The sequence below is a fragment of the Malus sylvestris genome, chromosome 14 (genome assembly GCF_916048215.2).
Source record: "Malus sylvestris chromosome 14, drMalSylv7.2, whole genome shotgun sequence".
NCBI classification, from domain to species: domain Eukaryota; kingdom Viridiplantae; phylum Streptophyta; class Magnoliopsida; order Rosales; family Rosaceae; genus Malus; species Malus sylvestris.
In genome coordinates, this window is record NC_062273.1 from 3164643 (window position 1) to 3187821 (window position 23179).

Here is a 23179-nt window from a genome sequence, read left to right on the forward strand (position 1 = left end):
CTTGATTCCTTTTGAGTGGACATCCACCATATTTACAACACTTCCTTTCTTCATTTTTCCTTTATTCTTTGTTTTTCTTTCTTTTTGCTAGAAAGTTTCTAGCTTTCTTTCCTTTTTCAGTTGAACGCCCCTTTTTGAAATTTCGAAGTCCTCACTTACCAACCTTTACCCCTTCCCCTCCCTTTCCAATTTCAAAGTCATCACCCACCTCCTTTGTTTCGATCCTGCCAAACCATTTGAACGCCGTTTCTTTGTTTTCAGATTGAAGAATAGTGGTCTCTATGTCTCGCTGCGTCCTCCACGTTGTGCCTCTGAATCAGAGGGTTAGCGTTTGTTTAATGCGGATCTGGCCGAACTGCAGGTGGTAATTGCAATCGGAGGAGCTCCGGCGTCGGAGAACCAATGCGCATCAGTGAATGAAGGGATTAAGGAGGAGAGTTAGGTGGGTTTGCGGTTTGTAGGGTTCATTTGGTGGTTGATTATCGCGGTTTAGGTAAGTGGTAGCGGAAATCTCAGATGAAAGCTCAGACATTCAATGGAGACTAGAGCTAGGAGGAAGGAGGAGAGTTACAAAAATTCCTGATTGTCACAGTACATCCGAGTTTTAGAATGATAAAACAAAAAGGCAGTTATTTCGAAGCTGATTTGCTCATTCTGCTTTTTAGCTTTAGATGACCTCTAAACTTTGAAAAAGGCGGTTTCTCTTTGTTTGCCAAATACTTTCTTTTATATCTTTTTTTTTTCGGTCGTACCAGACTGGTGCTATAGCTGTAGCGGAGTTGATGTATTTTCATCCCCTTCCATTTTTTTTTGGGGAAACCTCGACAGTACAAGGATAATTTTATTGATAACGAAAAAACAAGATACACATAGTTAGGGGGGACATAAACCTTACCTCTCAAAAAATAGGGCCAACAAAAAGAAATACACTAAAAAGAAGGGGGGACATAAACCTTACCCTTCTAGAAACAAAAAACGAGAATGATACAAAGAGAAGAAGGGGGGACATGAAACCTAACCCCTCTAGAACCAAACATAAAGGTTTAAACCTGCAAAACAAGTCAAACAACACCATAAAAGAGAAAAAAAAAGTAAGACAAACCTGGATGCCGACATGCACATTAATTTAAGAAGCGGTAACCAGGCAAGCCAATATAGTCAGAAAACAGAGCAGCACGAACCACCATCGGAGGAGAATCATGCCATGTTAAAGATGGAGAAGACAAGCCCATGTTAGCAAAATTGTCCGGAACAAGATTTCCTTCGCGATATATGTGAGATTCGTAGAAAGTCATTTTCCGAATGCGATCCAAACAAATAGACCATTGCGTATGAAAATGCCAAGGAAGATCAAAATCAGACAATTGAATAGCAGAAATAACTCTAGAACTATCACTTTCCAACCAAAGACAATGTCAACCTCATTGATAAGTAAACTCAATACCAATAATAATTGCTAATAACTCTGCAAAAACATAGAGTTGCAATGGCCAATCCATTGACAAAAACCTCCAAGAAAATGATCATAGCAATTCCTGAAAACTTCTCCACATGCAGTAGGATCAGGATTTCCTTTAGACAAATCATTTATATTAAGGTTAACCCAAAGAAACCAAGGAGGAGACCAAAGGACAGGAAGAATAGTAAGTGCCTTGAAAGAGATAGGTTGGATCCCCAAAAAAGAAATGATTCGAGTGTCAAAACCCTGAGAATAACTAGGAATAAACTTCCCACCATGAACAATCGCCGAATTGATAAACATGCAAAGACGATGAAAATAGATTGGACGACCCTTAAAAATAAATTTATTTTGAGCTTTCCAAATAGCTAAAAGAGTAGAAAGACCCGCAAAAATCCATAGATTGTGCAATTGTTTGCAAAATGGCTTACGAACATATACATCCCAAAAAGCAACCAAAGAATCTGGAAGAGGCAAAGAAGTACCAAATTGACATGCTAACCACCTCCAAAGTTGCCTAGATATCCGACATCCAAAGAAAAGATGAGCAGTAAATTCTTCAGAATTACGACATAAACAACAAATGGATGCTAAAGAAATACCATGTCGTTGTAGCGCATCTTCTATAGGAAGTTTATCATAAAAAAGCCTCCAAGCCAAAATAGATAGTCATGGCGGAATAAAATGTTGCCAAATAACCTTAGCCCAAGCACAATCACTATGTCTCCTTCGAATAAGGTGATAACCAGAAGAAAAAAGAAAACCTCCCAGTAGGTGAGGGCTCTCAAATCAATTTGTCATCCTCAACATTTAAAGGCAAAGGTAGAAGTAAAATCTGTTGCACAATTGAAGGGAATAAATTTGAAAAATAATCTGGCAAAGACCAACTTTGTGCTTCAATAACATCTGAAATCCGAGGAAGAACCTTAGGTGAAATGACCGAAAATAAAGAATGGCTAATAATAGGCTCATCCAACCATTTGTCAAACCAAAAAGAAATTGACCTCCCATCACCAATAATCCAACGACTATTATTATTCAAAATAAATTTATTTTTTAGGGTTGTCCAATCTATTTTCATCGTCTTTGCATGTCTATCAATTCAGCGATTGTTCATGGTGGGAAGTTTATTCCTGGTTATTCTCAAGGTTTTGTCACTCGGATCATTTCTTCTTTGGGGATCCAACCTATCCCTCACAAGACACCTACTATTCTTCCTGTCCTTTGGTCTCCTCCTTGGTTTCCTTGGGTTAAGTTTAATACAGATGGTTTGTCTAAAGGAAATCCCGGTCCTGCTGCATATGGAGGAGTTTTCAGGAATTGCCATGGTCGTTTTCTTGAAGGTTTTTGTCAACGGATTGGTCATTGCAACTCTTTTTTCACAGAGTTATCAACAATTATTATTGATATTGAGTTTGCTTATCAGCGGGGTTGGCATTGTCTTTGGTTGGAAAGTGATAGTTCTAGTGTTATTTTTGCTTTTCAATTGTCTGATTTTGATCCTCCTTGGCCTCTTCATACTCAATGGTCTATTTGTTTGGATCGCATTCAGAAAATGACTTTCTACGCATCTCGCATATATTGCTAAGGAAATCTTGTTGCGGACAATTTTGCTACCATGGGCTTGTTGTTTTTATAAAAAAAAATATCAATATAAGAGGTTGACTTAGTTTAACAATAACCGTTCAAATATGAGGAGAGAAATTAGGAGGGGGAGCATCATCCCCCCAGTGTGGGGGCAGTGGCTGCTGCTAACCCTAATAACATATAAAATCCTTCTTTTGAAATTTCATTTGACTCCTATATTAGCTAAGACAAATGAAATAAGGAGATCTTTAATCAATATTTTTAAATCGACACAAAACAAGAATTCGTCATTTATATTCTTTTTCACTTAAAAAAAAAGTTTAGCATGCTAATTCTCAAAGAAGCTAAAGACATATCAAACACAAAAACCCTCACAACCTAGACTTTAGAGCATCCCCAATGAGGGGCTCTATATGAGGCTAGAAAAGTGTTGGATATAGCCCAATTTAAAGCTCCGAGGAATCTTAGGGGCTCTAAAAAAGAATCTCTCCCAATAAGGGGCTATATATCTTTCGAGCTCTATATGCGGCTATATATTTTATTATATAGTAATTGGATTACGCAGTAAATTTATTACTGTCTTAACTTCTCTAAACTCGATTTTTGGACGTGTTATCTTAAATTTTAATTTTATGAACTTTTTAACTTAAAAATATTCAAATTCTGACAAAATTAGATTTAATCACTTATGCATCATTGTAGGTTCTCTTATCTCAATTTCATCCGTTGGTTTGTTTCTATGAAATCAGACAAGATAAGATTTCGTTTCATAACAATCATTGGTTTTGATTATCTTATCCCAATGTCATCTGTTTGTTTGTTTCTATGAAATTAGACAAGATAAGATTTCATTTCATAACACTGTTTCTCTGATTGACACATTCTCCGAAATCAAACAAGATTTTCATTTCATAACAATCATTGGATTGGATTATCTTATCACAATTTAGTTATGTTATTTGTTTATATTTTCGGTTTAGGTCTCTAAACTACCAATGTTAAATGTCATCAATTTTGTATATGAATTTTTCATTCTAGAAAATTAAACACGAAGCACAACATTTTTTTCTAATCAATAACACAAAAAATAGTCGTTGTTTGTATATGTTTTCTTAATCAAACAAACAGTTGAAAATACACTCTTAAAATCCTAAACGGTTGAAAAATAAACGCTTAAAATCATTTTTTGGAATTAAAAATGGGGCTCACCCATTTCTAAACTAAAAAAACAAAAACAAAAACCAAGAGTGGGCCTTCAATTTGGTGTGGTCCCCCTACTTTTTGAGGCTAGATGTAGCCTAACTTCTTGCTACCCAAGGATTGAAGTTGCTAGCCCTTGTGATAGATATAGCCCCATTTTCCGGCCTATTGGGGATGAAATTTTTCAAGGAGGATAAAGCCCCCATTAAGGATGCTCTTATATCTCTTAATTTAAAGCTTTTTCGATGTTCAAGTTCGTTCAAGCACCGTTCATCGCACTTTGTTGTATAACGGAATCCCAATCATATCAGTATTTTTCTCATCTTGGGTTTAATGGTTTTTTTTAGGGTTTTTGTATTGATTGATTGATTTGGAATGAATTTTTTGCATAAAACATTATAAAGTGGCAATTATAAGTAAAAGTATAATTAATTTTTGGAAGCTTCTATTTTATGATTCCATCATTGTATATTCCTAGCTCCACCGTTGGGTAGTGTGGTGGCTAGTGGGTGATCAATGGTGGTGGATGGTGTTTGGCACACGAAATAGCGCAAGAGAATTGGCTTATCATGTACATTGTTATAATACAAAGGTTATATTTCGTATTTCAAAAATTCATTAAACTCAATCTTCATCTCTTCCCATATAGGTTAGAGCAAGTTAGCTATAAAGTTTGCTTTTTCCCCTTACAACTTTCCAAATAAACAGAAGTTGGGGAGGGAAAATCTTGTGTCCTCTTAGATGACCATGTCATCCATACTCACTCACACAAAGAAGCGAGAATGTCTTTGTATTGGGAATCACACTAGCCCGATTTCACCAATCCCAATATAGACAGTTCACTTGGTTGTGTTGGGGCCTACAGATAGCGTTATTCTCTAAGTAAACACACGAATTTCTCTAATTTTGTGAGTACCTTGATTCTAGCTAGCAAACCCAATGAAGAGAATACACAAGAACAAATTAAATTCATGCAACTTCACCTAAAGATCAACAAATATATAACAAGCATAAATAGATTATAAATCTAGGGATTGTGCGGTCGCACACCTCGGTACACCCTCAAGGCCGCCCTTGCATTTAGGTTTACTCCCTGATAAGAAAAAGATTACGACCTTGAGATGTTGTTGTTGGAGTCAAACAGTACATCATGGAATCACAGGCTGAAGATATTGATGCGGGTTGTGGAAGGCATGTGTTATTTGCAAAAGGGATGGCCTGAAGTTGGATATGACCTCAGGACAAGCAGTATCTTGCAAGCTATGATTTGCCTTAGGGATCCTTACTCCAGCATATCTTTTATTCTAGCAACCAAACACTGCAGATATCACCCTCAATCTTTCTTCTCCGTCGATCCCGACTCCAACCCGCCCATCCAACCCATCTCGGGCGACCCCAACGTCAATATCCCCTACCATCTCCATCTTCATCAGAATCAGGAGACTGAGAGCTGATAGAGATAGGTTGTATGGCTGTGATTTTACCACTTGTATCAGTTAGTTAGTTAGTTAGTTAAGGTGATAGAAGTAGTGAACAGTATAAATACTGATGAGTGTACTTACGTAGTTCTTAAGAAAACAAAATATACTGAAGCTTTCCATTCTCTACTTCTCTCTCTATAATCTCTCGAGTCTCTTCTCTATCTCTCACTACATTTCTGTAGGTTAACATGGTATCAATCGCCATGAACGCTCACGCTTGATCTCGATCCCGATCTTCCGCTGCTCTGATTTCTTGATCGATCTTCATCTTTCTTGCTTATTGTTTGTGATTTTGATCGGATTCCCTTCGTCTGCTCTCTCATCTCGTCTTTCTTTGTCCCTCAGGCTCTGCAACTGAGTTCTCGGTTGTGATTTCGTCTTCTACAAGTTGTGCACTCCAGGTGTTTGGTGTGTGTTCTCAGTGACTTTTCTGCCAAATTACAGAAGTTTTTCACTTGCAATACAACAACAATGGTAACTGCTTCTCAATTACAGCTCCTTCAATCACCAATCACAGCACTGGTTTCATCGATTTCTACATCTATGAATGTTAAACTAGATGATTCAAACTATCTAAATTGGCATTTTCAAATGAAATTACTGCTTGAGAGTAATGGAATCCTAGGGTTTGTTGATGGCTCACATCCCTGTCCTACTCGATTTATCTTTTCTTCTGGAGATTCTGCAATACATTCGTCCAATTCATCATCGTCCTCTGTTAATGATGAGTATTTAGTTTGGATGATGCATGATAAAGCCCTGATGCAATTACTCACTGCGTCTTTGAGCCTTGTGGCTATGTCTTGTGCTATTGGGAGTACTAGTTCAAGGGATCTCTGGATTCGATTACAAGAACAATTTTCAACTGTCTCCAAGACTAACATCTTTCAGATGAAATCGAATCTGCAAACAATTAAAAAGGGTTCTGACTCTATTACTCAGTACTTACAGAAGATAAAAGAAGCTAAAGATTATCTTTCTGCAGCAGGGGTTTCTTTTCTGGATGAAGATATTGTTATACTGGCATTAAATGGTTTACCAGCAGAGTACAATACATTTCGGACTGTGATAAATGGGCGTGAAAGTGTCATTTCTTTGAAAGAATTCCGGACAGAGTTACTCCCTGAAGAAGCTATTCTTGAGTCTACTGTCAATGCACAGTTTATGACAGCCATGGTTGCCCATACTCCCCCTTCGAGAGGGTCTAATCATTCCAATTTTGTATCTGATGGATTCAAGCAGTTCAATGCCAATAAGAACAAGGGCAAGGGCAGATTTAATCAACATTCCAGGAGCTTTTCACCCAGATAGTACATGCCTACTCAAACTCATGTCCTTCCAACGCCAAGTCCTGGTATACTTGTTCAGGTTCCTTATATGCAGCAGCCTATCCCTTCTGCTCTACCTGAGAAGTCCAGATGTCAACTTTGTGGACGGTTCAATCATACTACCTGGTTCTGCTTTTATAATGAGAAAGGTCCCAATTATATTGGTGGTGGAGCTCATTTGCCTTACCCTCCAATGTCTCCACATTCTCAGCAAGGGTACCCATTTTCACCAGTTGATGTTCATCCCCAACAAAGGGCTCAATCACACTTTCCTGGACACCAAGCTACATCTCAAGTTCCACTACATGCCTATCATACTATGGTGTCCCAGCCCAATCCTTCACCTGCTACTCCATCTACTTCACAAGTGTGGATCACGGATTCTGGCGCCACAAATCATATGACTGCCGATTTCTCCAATTTATCTCTGGCTTCTCCGTATCCAACCAATGAAGTCATTCAAACTGCAAATGGTGAAAGTTTGCATGTCTCACATATTGGTAACGCTGTTATCAAGCCTTCAATGCATCCTATCAAGCTGAATTCTATTTTATATGTGCCTAAACTATCACAGAATTTGTTATCTGTTCACAAAATTTGTTTGGACAATAACTGTTGGCTTATCTTTGATGCCTTCTGTTTTTGGATCTAGGACAATGCCACAGGGAGGATCCTTTACAAAGGACTGTGCAGTAATGGACTCTATCCCATCTCTTCTCTTGCCAATGTTTGTCCTTCACCTTCTCAAGGCATGGTTCATCATAAAGCCCTTCTTGGTCAGCTTGTTAATTCCATTACATGGCACAATAGATTAGGACATCCGTCTAATTCTGTAGTGTCTATCATGTTGCATAAATCCAATGTTGTGTTACCAAAACATTCTAGTTCTGTACTGTGTCAAAGCTGTCTAGAAGGAAAATTTTGCAAACTCCCTTTTTACCCAAGTGTCAATAAATCTGTCATTCCTTTTGAAGTGGTGCATAGTGATCTTTGGGGTCCTGCACCTTGTGTGTCTGTGGATGGATATAGGTACTATGTTACCTTTATTGATGAATGTACCAAGTTTTCTTGGCTCTTTCCTTTGGTCAATAAATCTGATTTTTGTACTACCTTTATTGGCTTCTATGCTTATGTTCTCACTCAATTTTCTGCAAAAATAAGAATCTTGCAAAGTGATGGTGGTGGTGAGTACATAAGTAAACCTCTTCAGTCCTTTCTTCTACACAAAGGCATTTTACATCAAAAATCATGCCCTTACACTCCCGAACAAAATGGCATGGCTGAACGAAAACATCGACATGTCATTGAAACCGCAGTCACCTTACTCCAAACAGCTCAAATGCCTCCTAAGTTTTGGTCTTTTGCCTGTCAAACAGCCATTTATCTTATTAATCGGATGCCTACACCCCTTTTATCCAATCAATCTCCATTTGAAGCCTTGTATGGTGCGGTTCCAGTAATTCACCACTTAAGAACTTTTGGTTGTGCTTGTTACCCTCTTCTCAGACCATATAATACTACCAAACTTCAACCCAAGACAACAAAATGTATATTTTTGGGTTATGCGTCTAGATACAAGGGGTTCATTTGTTATGTAGTCTCTTAAAACCGATTCTTTATTTCTAGGCATGTTGTGTTCAGTGAACATGATTTTCCTTACAAAGACCTATTGGCACATACCAATTCCAAATCATTATGTTCTGTGATTCTTGATCCTCAACCTTCTCCTCCTATAGTTACTCCACACCATATAGTCACCATACTGCCACAAGATCCTCATACAAGTCTAGTATCTTCCTCACTGTCTCCTTCTCCAAGTCCCACTCAGTCACCATTTCATGTATCACCATCACTCCCTCAGTCCATTACTGGTGCAGTTTCTGACAACCATATCCCTGTGGTGCTTGATCATAGCCCTGAAACACTTCAGGTGGTTCCTTCCATACCACCAATCAATCTTCATCATATGCAGACTCGGAGTAAAAGTGGTATCAGTAAGAAAAAGGTGTTTTTGTCTGCCCTTGCTGCTTCTACGGATGTCGATCTGTCTATCTGTGAACCCTCAACATACAAATCAGCTCTTAAGAGTTCAATTTGGTTCCAAGCTATGCAAGAAGAAATTAGTGCATTACATGGTCAGGGCACATGGAGTTTGGTTCCATTACCAGTCAATAAGAATCTGGTGGGGTGCAAATGGGTCTTCAAAATCAAGAGACATTCCGACAGGTCGATTGCACGGCATAAAGCTCGCTTGGTTGCAAAAGGTTTCAGCCAAGAACTTGGCATTGATTACAGTGACACTTTTAGTCCTGTTGTTAAGCCCACCACAGTGAGGATTGTTCTTGCCCTTGCTGCCCATTTCCATTGGTCTCTTAGACAACTTGACGTCAAGAATGCCTTCCTACATGGCATTCTTCAAGAGGAAGTGTACATGGCTCAGCCACCTGGCTTTGAGGATCCCCATAATCCCACATTAATGTGTAAATTGCATAAATCTCTCTATGGTTTGAAGCAGGCTCGACGGGCATGGAATGATCGATTTACTACCTTTCTGCCTACATTGGGATTTCAGCACACTTACTCAGATTCTTCCTTATTTGTGAAACCTGTTGGATCTGACATTGTGATCTTATTATTATATGTTGATGATATTATCATCACCGGAAGTGCACACTCTGAGATACAACATGTGATTGTTGCCTTAACTTCCGAGTTTGATATCAAGGACTTAGGTCCTCTTCACTTCTTCTTGGGGATTCAGATATCTCAGACTCCCAATGGTCTGTTTTTGTCACAACATAAGTATATTCAGGAGTTACTTGTTAAGACAGAAATGCATGAATCAAAGGCATGCGATACACCCTGTCTCCCCTACAACCGGTTGTTAAAGGATGATGGTGAGCCCTATCCTAATCCCTCTTTATATCGAACTGTGGTTGGTGCTCTGCAATATCTTACCTTCACAAGACCCGACATTGCCTTCTCTGTGCATCAAGTGTCTCAGTTTATGCAGAATCCAATGGCCTATCATTTCACTGCAGTAAAGCGGATTTTGAGATATTTGAAAGGAACTGTGGATGTTGGTCTTACTTATTCCCGAGGAGATTTGGATTTACATGCCTTTAGTGATGCGGATTGGGCAGGCGATCCCAATGATCGACGTTCTACAACTGGATTGGTTGTGTTCCTCGGCAATAACCCCATATCTTGGTCCTCCAAGAAGCACCAAACTGTCTCAAGATCCTCAACTGAGGCTGAGTATCGAGCTTTATCTTCTACAGCGGCAGAGCTTGATTGGATTCAACAAATACTTGCCTTTCTTCATCTTCCACTCTCTGCACCTCCTGTGTTGTTCTGTGATAATCTCTCAGCTATAGCACTGTCCTTTAATCCAATGCAACATCAACGCACCAAACACATCGAAGTTGATGTGCATTTTGTTCGGGAACGAGTAGCTACACACAAGCTTCTGGTGCAATTTGTGTCATCCAAGGAACAGTTTGCTGACATTTTAACCAAAGGACTCAGTGCTCCGTTGTTCCGTATTCATTGTAACAATCTTATGCTCGACCCTTCCAAGTATAAGATTGAGGGAGGATGATAGAGATAGGTTGTGTGGCTTTGATTTTACCACTTGTATCAGTTAGTTAGTTAGTTAGTTAAGGTGATAGAAGTAGTGAACAGTATAAATACTGATGAGTGTACTTACGTAGTTGTTAAGAAAACAAAATATACTGAAGCTTTCCATTCTCTACTTCTCTCTCTATAATCTCTCGAGTCTCTTCTCTATCTCTCACTACATTTCTGTAGGTTAACAAGAGCGAGATATGCATAACTATGGAAATCGTCACTGGAAGCAGAAGCATAAAGCTCTCGTCGTTGAAGCAAGCCACCACCGACGACCTCTTCATTCCGCTGCTCAACTTGTCCATGGTCAATAATCTGGGATTTTTTTATTTTATTTTATAGTTTTAATAATTTTTCTCCTCTCTCAACTAATGCTATTGCCTATTATGTTTTGCACAGGAATCAAACTGTGTGTTTGTTTAAAATATAAACTATGGTGAGGATCAAATTTATGGCAGAGATGTTTCAGTCCGATGAATTTTCTGTTGGTTTTAATTTTCTTCAGATGGTGGTGAATTGAGAGAGAACATGGTGTTTGGTTACGAGATTAAGGGTGTTTGGTTGCCAAAATTATGAGTGTTTGAAAGTATGTGTCTTCGATTTATTGGGCCACATAGTTTGGTCAGTAAAATTGGTACTGACCATGTCTTCGATTTATTGTGTCACACAGTTTGGTGAGTCAAATGAATATTGAGTTAACATTGTATTGCAACAATTACTTTTAGACTTTTTTCCGCAGATATCATCCTTACAAAAAATCATTGAAATTGGAAACAATATGACCATTGGATTATAAGGTACATTTAGTTTTCATTTGAAGTACCGAATTTGTCAATTTTTTTTTCACTACAATAGGATGTATTAATGGTTATGTATTTGTTTAATTTTTTGCAAAAATAATTTATAAATAAAGGCTTGAAGCATAAATGGTTTAGATCATTGAAACATCATACAAAGTGAGTAACACAAGGGATGCCTCAGATAGTCCCACAAATGGAGCTCCCCATGTATACACTAGAAGATGTGCAACTCATTGTTTAGAGAAAGATTTTTTTAGCCAAAATGGTCCCTAAGATTTGTATAACTCATCACTTTGGTTCCTGAGATTTGAAATCAATAGAAGTGGTCCTTGAGTTTTTCCACCATCAATCATTTTGGTCATTTCATGAAAAATTATATTAAATAAGGACCAAAATAACAAAAATACTCTCAATTTAATAAACAATGGACCAAATAATTTGACAAAAATTGAAGAAATTTTTGTTATTTTAGCCTTATTTAATGGAGATTTTTCATGGAATGACCAAAATGATTGATTGTGGACAAATTCAGGGACTACCTCTATTGATTTCAAATATCAAGAACCAAAGTGAAGAGTTATGCAAATTTCAATGACCAATTTGACTAAAAAACCTTTCACGACCCCTTTTTTCTCTTTGTGATGGAACTCTTTTTTTAGCGTTTAAATTGAATAGATTCAAGGAAAATTAAGAGGCAAAAAAAACAGGTGAGTTGGTGGAGAATGCTAAAATCATTTTTCTTTTTTAATATCTCATTACATAACCATCATTTATTGAACGGGAAACATTCAAAAACTTACTGCCTTCAAGAAAAGGTTATATAGACAATCATAATACTAGAACCCTCACGCCCTTCATCTGATCCTCATGACTTTTCGTTGCACAGTTGCTGACTTCGGCTTGAAATGCACTTTGGACATCGGAGCATAACCATGCACCCGAACCGGACGTAGTCTCCTGGTAGTTAATGCCTTCTACCGGAAATTTGATAAGGCGCTGGAGGAACTGCGGGACTGGCGGAGTACCGATGTCCAAAACGCCCTCAAGAATTTGAACCACCTGCCGCATTGTTGGCCTATCCTTCTCATCTTCTTGAATGCACCAACAAGCCACTTTGCACACTCTACTTAGTTCATCTCCATCAGCTTGGCCTTCCAACCTGCAATCTAACACGGCGAAAAGATCTTCCCCTTTATTAATTGCGTTAGCGAGCCACAAAGGACGGAAGTTTTCAACCCCGTTATCTAACCCTTCCATGTTTCTCCTCCCTGATATGACCTCAATCAGCAGCATGCCATAGCTAAAGACATCGGCTTTTGGTGTGATGGCTTCACCCGAAAACCATTCTGGTGCGAGATAGCCCACAGTTCCCCTCATGGTTGTTAAAACCCGGCTGTGGTGTCTCCCCAAGAGTTTTGCAAGACCAAAATCCGCCAATTTGGGACTGTATTCTGAATCCAACAAGATGTTCTCTGGCTTAACATCGCAGTGTATTATGCAGTCTCTGCATTCTTCATGGAGGTAAGCCAATCCTCTCGCAATCCCTACTGCAATGTGATATCTAGCCTTCCAATCCAACACTATTGGGTTGTTTCCAAGTAGAAGAGAATGCAGAGAACCATTTGGCATGTAATCATAAACTAAAAACCTCTTCGAAGCGTTCGTGCAGAATCCCCGGAGGCGAATAAGATTAATGTGGTGGATTGCGCCGATAGTTCCCCCTTCAGCACGAAATTGTTTCTCTCCCTGGTTCATACTTTTCAGCTCTTTCACTGCTATGGCTGTTGAGTTAGGCAACATCCCCTTGAATACAGAACCAAAGGCTCCTTCCCCAAGTTTTTCGGAGAAGTTGTTTGTTGCTCTTCTTAAATCTCTATGCTTGTAAAGCACCAAAAAATCGTCCGTAGTCACAAATGCTCCTGCTGACCATCTCCTTCTGAAAAATACCACGACAGTGGCAGCACTTAAGATGGAAAAGAACCCTGCAATTACTCCAATCACAATCCAAGTAGTCTTTCTCTTCATCTCATTTGTAGAATCCACAATCCGGATATTCAATCCTGTGACGAATGGAGGATAACTTATGGAATGAGATTCGGAGGTTGCCACTATATCATATAGATCCCCTAACCACATGTAACACCGACCACTATCGAAAGAATTATAAGTAAAGCCAGTGCATGAGCAGTTTATTAAGCATTCTAATCTGCATTGATCAATGCTCACATAGAAATTTTCCTTAAAGTTTTTATTGTATCGTTTTTCAACATCAGTTAACGTCAAAAATGAGTAACTTTCCCCTGGGCTGCAGTGAAAAGGAGTTTTCCTCACACAACCATCTGAGTAGTCCTCTAGTTTCCAATTTTCCCTGACTTTGGGTTCAAATCCTTTGAGGCAACCACAACGAGGAGAGCTCTGCTGGTGGCAAATACTAAAAGCACCACATGACCCCTGGACCGCACACTGGTCCGATGGTTCAACAGAAAGCAAAGTCCATCCCCTAAAGCCTTGGTCCCAGGCATAAAACTTGAGTTGACCATTGATTTCTATTGTGCCTCTAGTAAAGGTATCAGGATAGGAAGATATACTATAAGGCAAAGGTATTTCATCTAACTCAAAAGAAAAAGGACCAAGTGCAGGGTTTTTCGAGTTTCTCCAGGGTGTAAGAACTTGTTTTCTCTTGGTACGATTATTGTATCCAAGCTCAGCACCCGGCAGCCAAGTATTTGTCAGGTAATCGAAACTCTGCCATATAACAACAGATGAATTAAATGCATCTGTTATGACAAAGTTCCCATTGTCAAGAAGCTTTGCTAAAGCAGAATTAGAGGCCATTGATCTTGAATTCGTCGACCATATTGCAACTCTGGAGGGGCTAGTTAAGGTCAAGTTTCCATTTTCAACAAGCTCTAATACTGAAAGTTTCGGTTCAGAAACAGGTTGTTGTCTGTTTGCAACCCAAACTACTGTTCGATTGGCCAGATTTTTGTACCAAATGCCTATGTAATAGTTTTGAGAATTACCTGGTGTGAAGAAACCGAGCTCAAATTTTCCACCTGGAGAGGTGATTGTTTGGCTGCCGGAGAGAGATTGGCCTGGAGAGATGGTGACAGACGCCATGGACATACAAGCAGTGAAGGTAAGGCATAACAAAAATCTCAATATACATGATACACCAGAGTTCGTATCCATCACTTGATAATATTGCAACAAAGAGTTAGATTGCTGCATCAAAACATAGTAATCTGACTTACAAGTCAACAAAGGAACAGCCTAACAGTAATGAACTACACCAAGTAATGAACGAAGAGTTGGATTGCTGCAAAGAGTCATATAATATGGAGTCAAACTTTGGTCTTTGTCTTGTCTTGTCTTTATTAATTAATTAGACTAATGCAAAGAGTCATATAATATGGAGTCAAACTTTGGTCTTTGTCTTGTCTTTATTAATTAATTAGAATAAAATTTAAATATTGGCGCACAATTTTAACATCGTGTGGGACAATAAGGGTTAAATATACTTTTTGCAGTTTCTCTCTAAAGGCGATGCTGTATGTTTTGGAGATATGTTATTTGTCCGAAGTTGATACTCTTCGTTTTTTAGCCAAAATAGTTTCTAAGATTAGTATAATTCTTAATTTTAATCTTTGATGTTAAAAATCGATATGAGTGATCCTTAAGTTTGTATATCGTAAATCATTTTGATCATTCCATAAAAAAAGCTGTCAATATCATTATTAAGTGGAAGAGTTGGTTTGAGATAAATACCCTTAAAAGTCATGTGAAAATTTAACAAGAATATTAATAGTTTTCACAGGATGATCAAAATGATTTATGATTGACAAACTCAATGATCACTTTCATCTATTTTCATTGTCAAAAATAAAAGTAAAAAATTATGTCAATCTCAAAGCTCTAAGTCCAATGCAAATATTCACTTCTATGTTTTCCTTTTGACGTTTAAGCATGTTCGCAAGAGAAATGTAAACAAAATATTGCAGCTGATGGGCTTGCAAACCCTTAAGCTTTAAGTCTTACTTTGGGCTGTAATATTTTTCTAAGGAAAATTAATGAAAATGGCTTGAAAACTTTGAATTTTAACAATAAGGACAAAATAAAAGGTAAAGTGAATAGTACCAAGTTTGACTTTTTAGTGTAAAAATGTGGTTTTTCGTTAAAGTGAACAGTACCGCGGGCTTTTCGTTAAAACTCCCATTTTTCTACCCTTCCTTCCATGTTTGGGCTAATCAAAATAAGAATGTGACAAGAACTACAGCCATCATTCACAGATTAATTTGTCATCGAATATCGGCGGGGACTTGGGCATGTGGAATTCCAAAAGTTTGAGAAAGCCTAGTGCAAGCAGTTCAGCCATGGCACTACGGGAAACTCATGTTCATTCAAAGGACCGTGTCATCCATATGTCCACTCAGACAACTGGGCAAGACCGCCTTTGTATTCAGAACCACACTAGCTTGATTTCACCAATCTCATATAGAGGGTTCACTTGGTTGTGTGTGGGTCTACGAATAGCATTACCATCTCGATAGTGTTTGGGCCCAAAATACTGGTTTGGGCCGAGTTTATTCTTGGCCCAGAGGTCGTGCTTAAGAGTCACTCGGGGTCGTCCGGCTCATGGGCCGCATAGTTAAGGCTTGTCATGTCCCATTGGGAATCCATGGGATGTGGATGAGTCCTATTACGAGAAGGAGTTTCGACATGATAAGGATGTTGAAGTTCGGGATTGAATGTGGCCTGATAAGGGGTTGAGTTCAAAGTCCTAGTAGGAGTAGGACTGGCCGAGATAAGGTTGGATCGGAGAAAGGAGTTCTAATCCGAGAATGGTTGTGATTCGATCGGAAGCAGGTTAGCTACTATAAATAGAGGGAGGAGGACATCATTCAAGCCCCCTCCAATTCAACACACAAACTGCCCTGCGCAAACCCTCGCTCTACACGAAACCTCTCAACAACCTTGAGATTTTTATTTTCTTTTTCCGTCGACACATCTTCAGTTTGGATAAACAGCATTATTGTCGTAGATTCAGCCAACCGCGAATATCTTTAGTTTGGATAAACAGCACTGCGTCGAGGCCGACTGGTTACCTATCCAAGTCTCGGTCGAAAAGGATTTTCGAATCCTTTGACATAGGTCATCTCATTAGCCTTCTCGGCGAGGCGAGGTGTTACTAGGGCTCGGCACATTGCACGTCGAGTTGTTTTATGATTGGATACTCACAAGTAGGCTTTAGAGTTCGACATTCTAATGGCCGAACCACATTTACCATCAAGACATATATCTGTTTTGAGTATCTGTGCCCCTATACTCTAATGTTGATTCGGCATGCTTATACTCTTACAAATATAATCACTGTGACCGAATCCGACGCCGACAATTTGTGAACTTCACAGGTTTAGTAGCCTTGTCTTTAGGCTCTAAAACCCAAAGGTCGGGACGTGTTTCTTCCTCGGCCACAGTGGCAAGATCGAGAAGTCAGTCGCGCGCTCAACGCAACATCAACACATTTTACTCCTCGGCCGAACTCGGCCGAAGAGTTGGCACGCCCCGCATCAACCGAATGACGTAGTTAGCTTATTAGTTACTCGGCTTGCGCGCCACGTAGGCTTGGTAGTTTTTAGGGTCAACAGGTAGACACAAGAATTTCTTCGATAGTATCCTCTGTGAGTACATTGATTCTAGCTAACAATCCCAATGAAAAGAATATACTGAGAACAAATTAAATTCATGCAAATACACCTGAAGGTCAACAATATATAACAAGCACACATAGATTTTAAATCTATGGTACCTGAAATCCGCATTCAAATTGCATAAACGTATTATCATTTGCATCGATGTCAAACATATATTATCTTATTGAAACAACAGATTCAGACCTAAGGACCTAAGGTCCTAATGTCCTAGGGAAAAAATGGTTACCAATGCCTGAAGTGCCTAACTTTTGTGAAAAGAAGTGAAACTCCGTACTTTTTATAGCAGTCTATAGTATCTCAAATCTAATGCTCCCACCGGGTTATGCAATTACTCGAACTCGGCTTTCACGGGCTTCTTCCACTGCATCTTTCCATGCAGCGTGCATACGACATTGATCTCATTAGGCTTCCGCTTGCACTCTGTTCTTAAATAACATAAACAAAAGTTAATGCATGAGCTAGTAATTACCGATTGGGAAGAATGCATCGCTGGCCAAAGCTGCACCCTTGACCTCTTCTCCATTTATTGCGTTTTGTTATTGCGACTTTAAAAATATCGTCTTGCACTTCTCTCTATACAAATTTTTCCTTGTAATTTCATATGCACCACAAAAAATATGAGTAATGCACACAATAAATTATATGTGCCCTTTGAGGTCAAAGAGCACCAACATATGTACCCATAGACCAATAGCAACAGTACAGCTACTATCTTAGGGTCTGTGCCCTCTATGGGCGTTACCATTTCTAAAAGGGCACAATAATGTATGTTGTGCTGAAAAGTGTAAGCACAAATAAAGGTTCATTTGTGCCCAGTTCTAACAAAATTGTCAGATGGCTGCTGCCACCCATGTTAGCACATTTGTTGTTATTGTGCCCAATATGTCAACTATTTAAAAAAAACAAATTAAAAACCGAAATCACCTACAAATTGAGATTGAGGCTAAACAAAAAATTATTTTTTCATAAAATTAAAACAGCCCACAACCACAAGCATCTATAATATTACAATTTACAAAGATATTCACAACCATTATATATAAAAACAACTAGAATTTTACATGTTATATCCCCAACTAAAATAAAACTAAAATTATAAAGGTTTTAAGTGAATATCGGTTCTCTCAAGAATAAGAACATCAAATATTAAGGTTTTAAGTGAACCTGCACAGTTCTTTTCTCATATTCGAGTCGGCAACCTGGTCAGGGGTGGCTTTGGTGGTTGATGGGTTTCAATGTGGCCATCGCATATAGAGAGGGAAAATTTGATTGCCTGCTTCTGAACAATTGGGTCGTTTTGAATGGCCCCGCCAAGTACCCCAAGCATCCATTTTTCTTGTACCTGCATCACCATGATCAAGCTCTCCTATAACCGTAGCAACTTCCCCATTCAAATCTGACCCTAAATCATAAAAAAAAAATATAAAAAAATTCAACATAAAAAGAAAAGGTCAGTACGTATGATTCGAGTTCAGGCTGCTCAGGGTCACCGATAATGTTAAGTTTATTCATCATTGCTCGATCACTCTTGTTAATTTTCTTTTTCGTTTCGTTTTGTTTTGGCTTTTCTTTAACAACGTAGGCACACAAAACCAATCAAATTCATTGACCTACATAAGCCACAAAAGCATGAATATTTTGTTTCAAATTTCAATCCCAAAAAACAAAACCAATCAAATTCATTCACCAATTGATGCACCACACAACTTTATAACTCAATCCCTATTATTGCACACAAATTCTTGACTTTTAACACAAAGCCCACCTCCAATTCCACATAGCAAAAGCTAGGCAATCAATAATTTCAATCCTAACTAAAACTTTAACATAATTATAACCGAAACAACTCTAATCACTTTACCAAAAAAAAAAATAGAAAGTTGATGTACCTGTAATACGAAACTAGCTGAAGTGAAGAACATAACGATTTGTTCTTTGCTGCTCAAATTTGTAGAGTGAGAGAAAGTACCCAGAACCAAAGTCATATTAGAGTTGAGAAATTGGAATTTATTAGAATTAGGGATTCATTAATACAACTATGCCTCAGCCTAATTCTATTTTTTTTTCATTTGGCCTAAAATAGAAAAAACCAAAAACTTCAAGTTAAAAAATTAGAGAAATAAATCTGAAATTTTAGAGAGACAAAGTGAGGAGAAAGATATAGGCGGAGGACCTTGAGCAAGGAGTCCATTGACAGCTTCGTTGGGGAGGACCTGAGCGCAGTTTTTCACAATCTCATTTAAGCTTTGCACCAAAAATTAAAAGCAACATATCATGATTGAAGAACACAGCAGCTGAAGAGCACTGCCACAGTTCCATCAAGTAACATGACAAGTATAGCAAAGCAAGAGGGAAATATGGGGTCCTCAACTCAGGCTCGAGTGAAGAAGCAGAGCTGGAAGACGCTGCCGCAGTTCAAGGTGGAGCTGGACGGGTTCAACTGCTCTAAGACTCTCCTGTATCGTTAATTACAGCAAGTTGAGGTAGGTGGAAAAAATGATAAGAATGGTGACGGAGGTGAGAAGATGATAGGACGAAGGCAAGACCGTTGGTGTTATGGGTCACCGAAAGAGCAGATCGACTTCATCACCAGCTCAGGCCTCATCACCCATCGACACCACTGTTACTTCTCTCTTCGTCGTTTTGTATGTCGCTCTCATACCTGCAAAACACACAAAAGATGAACAAAATCATATGTTTCTTAGATCTGAAATTAAAGAAATTTGGCTATGAATTTGTAGAAACTAACTTGAGGATCGGAAAGATGATGGGAAGAGGATTATGAAGGTATAATTTGACGGTCTGTGGTGACAAGTAGAAGGCGGCGCTGTTGCCTGAAATATAAGAAGGATACGAGAAGGAGAGTGAAGGGGAAGGAAGAGACAGGATGAAGGGAAGAAAGAGAAGACTAATAACCTTTTTTCATCTTCAAGTTTTTCATATTTTTTCTTTTTTTGTTATTTTGCACAAAAGGCACAATTATTTTTATACGTGCCGTTTGAAATCTAAAAAGTATATAGTACAAATAATTCAAAATGTACATTTGATTTAAATATATACCAAATATTAGGGCATAAAATGTAATACTAAACGTTTGGGCCAAAAAAATAACTTTTATTTAAATATATTTAATCATAAAATACAAAACTATGTACGTTACCATGAGGTTAGAGTTGTGCGGCCCATGATTTGTGATACTTGGGTGTGTAGCTCTTGGCAGACTGTCCTCACTTAAAATCACTTTTTGAAATTTGGAGTGGAAGATTCATGGTGTCCTCAGTTAAAATCACTTTTGAAAACTTGGCGTGAGTGATTCATGGTGCTTTTCAATTGAACCAACATTTGACTTTGGGTTTCTTGGCTTGTCATTGAACAATTGATTAGAGAAAATATTTTGGACCTCATTAATTCTAGAAAAAATTGCAGAGGAAAGTTTGGAGATAGAAGAGAGGTTTGTAACAATGTTAATCCTTGAGAAACATGCATGTTATTGGTAGCCTTTGTAAAGGCACAAAAGTCATTTTGTCACACATAATATATTTAATTAATAAAAGTTTCATTATTATAAATATGGACACATGCAATTGTGCTTATAAATCATATTTATAGCACAAAAAGTTTTTCGTGCCTGTTCATGTGCCCAATAATGTGTTTGTGTCCATTTTCTTTTACATTGGGCACAATATATGGTGCCCTTTTATTGAATGTGCACTTTACCACCTTATTCTTATTCAAACACACACAAACTTCTCATTTGTGTCCTTAATTTTGTACCCAAAGCCCATTTTTCTTGTAGTGATGTTTTGAGTGCAGGTTGACCTTGATTGCATATGCATGATTACGGCTCTAATGACTACGGGCTGGTTTGGTATTGCTGTGCTTTGAAAAAAAGCTGCTGTGAGAATAAGCGGCTGTGCTGTGAGAATAAGCGGCTGTGAAATAAATCAGCAGAGTGTTTGGTAAACTTTTTTGTAAAAGTGCTTTTGGAAAGAAAAAAAAGCAGTCTGATAGTGGATCTTTTCATTAAAGGAGCACTGCAGTTCTATGTGCTTTGAAAAAAAGCCAGTTTTCCAAAGCTACAAATTGCAGCTTCAGCTTTTTCCTTTGATTTCAGCTTATTCTCACAGCAGCTTCCAAAATAAGCCCTTTTTTTTAAGTTTACCAAACACCAAAAACACTCCCAGCTTTTTTTCATAAGAGCTTTTTTTAAAATCACCTCAACCCCAAACTGGGGCTACAATTCATGAGTGCGAGTTAGGATTGATCAAGATTCGTTTTTGTAGGTTTGAAAAAAATGAACTCTTCGTTTGAAGATCAACCTAGTAAATAATAAGACAAATCTGAAACAGTTTGGACATCTAGTTGTCGTGAAAGAAATAGACGAACATTATATTTCAAGAAAGTACAAATGATAATCATGTAATTTGATTTAAATGATTCGGGATTTAAGTGATTTATTGCAAGGATGATTTTGAGGAAATACATAAAATTTGACGCTTGAGATTGTTGAAAAACTATACAGAGTGGATCCTACAAGTACAAGGATCACTCAAATAACCATAGTACCTTCAAGACAAGGTTATACATGTTGGATAATATAAATGATTATGATCATAATACACATGTAAATTCAATCAATTAGATAATACCCAAATGCATCAAACACATATATCAATAAATAAAGCAGTAAAAAGGAAAAGGTAAAGAATGATCTAACCTGTGATATCAAGAGAGGCGTGTTGTCACTGTCCTAAAGCCGTAGACGCCTCCCTACGTGCCGGTTATAACGACTATCTACAACTCCAAGATACAACCCTTGAATCTCACATAGTGTCTAATCCATAAGCACGATTATGGTAGACGGGGTGCCAAGTAGTGATCAATTGCCCATTGATGATCAAGATGAGTAGGAAGATAATAAGGATTATATATGAGTACTATAGTAGGGAGAGAAGGAAGACATTTGAATCTATGTTAACATCTTTGTTCTGTTTGAGGAGTTCGCTATTTATTAAACTCTACATACCCCTTAATAAAAGACATGACTTCTCTAATGAATAAGACTCTTCATATTTTTTATTTAAAATAATAATAAATAAAGTTTTGAATCTTTAAGAAAATAAAATAAATAACCAACAATACATACAATCGTACCACAAATCATACATCAAAATAGAACCCTCACATTTGACATCAGAGAATGACCATGAACATGGTTGTCATTGATTGCTGACTTTGCACTTTGGACATCAGAGAATGACCATGAACACGAACCGGACGTAGTCTCCTGGTAATTAATGTTTTCTACTGAACTTTTGATAAGGTTCTGGAGGAACTGCGGGATTGGAGGAACACCGATGTCCGAAACTCCTTCGAGAATTTGAACCACCTGCCTCATTGTTGGCCTATCCTTCTCATCTTCTTGAATACACCAACAAGCCACTTTGCATGCTCTACTTAGTTCATCTCTGTTAGCTTGGCCTTCCAACCTGCAATCCAACAAGGTGAAAACATATTCCCCTTTATTAACTACATTCGCGACCTGGATAGGACGGAAGTTTTCCACCCCATCTAACCCTTCTCTGTTTCTCCTCCCTGATATGACTTCAATCAGCAACATGCCATAGCTAAACACATCGGTTTTTCGCGTAATGGCTTTACCTGAAAACCATTCTGGTGCGAAATATCCTATAGTTCCTCTCATGGTTGTCAAAACCGGGCTGTGGTGTCTGCCCATGAGTTTTACAAGACCGAAATCCGTCAATTTCGGAATGTATTCTGAATCTAACAAGATGTTATCCGGCTTGACATCCCAGTGTATTATGCAGTTTCTGCACTCTTCATGGAGGTAAGCCAATCCTCTGGTAGTCCCTATTGCAAGATTATATCTAGCGTTCCAATCCAACATTATGGGGTTCTTTCCAAGTAGAAGAAATTGCAGAGAACCATTTGGCATGAAATCATAGTTTTCAGCTCTTTCACT

General features: G+C 38.3%; 2 protein-coding genes across 2 annotated transcripts in view; both read right to left on the reverse strand.

Annotated features, from left to right (window-relative positions):
• Window positions 1-14602, reverse strand: part of LOC126600412 (G-type lectin S-receptor-like serine/threonine-protein kinase At2g19130) — a 38495-nt gene extending 23893 nt beyond the window's left edge. Inside the window, exon 1 of the mRNA XM_050266988.1 lies at window positions 12761-14602. Coding sequence (XP_050122945.1) covers window positions 12761-14602 — 1842 coding nt within the window. The remainder of the gene's footprint in view (window positions 1-12760) is intronic.
• A 2922-nt stretch (window positions 14603-17524) lies between these two features.
• Window positions 17525-23152, reverse strand: LOC126600413 (G-type lectin S-receptor-like serine/threonine-protein kinase At2g19130). Its single transcript, XM_050266989.1, has 6 exons — window positions 22402-23152; window positions 19946-20030; window positions 19805-19858; window positions 19370-19440; window positions 18539-18598; window positions 17525-17616 (listed from the first exon to the last, which is right to left on the reverse strand). Exons 1-6 carry the CDS (start codon window positions 23150-23152, stop codon window positions 17525-17527), a joined length of 1113 nt encoding a protein of 370 aa, XP_050122946.1.
• Window positions 23153-23179: the final 27 nt, after the last annotated feature.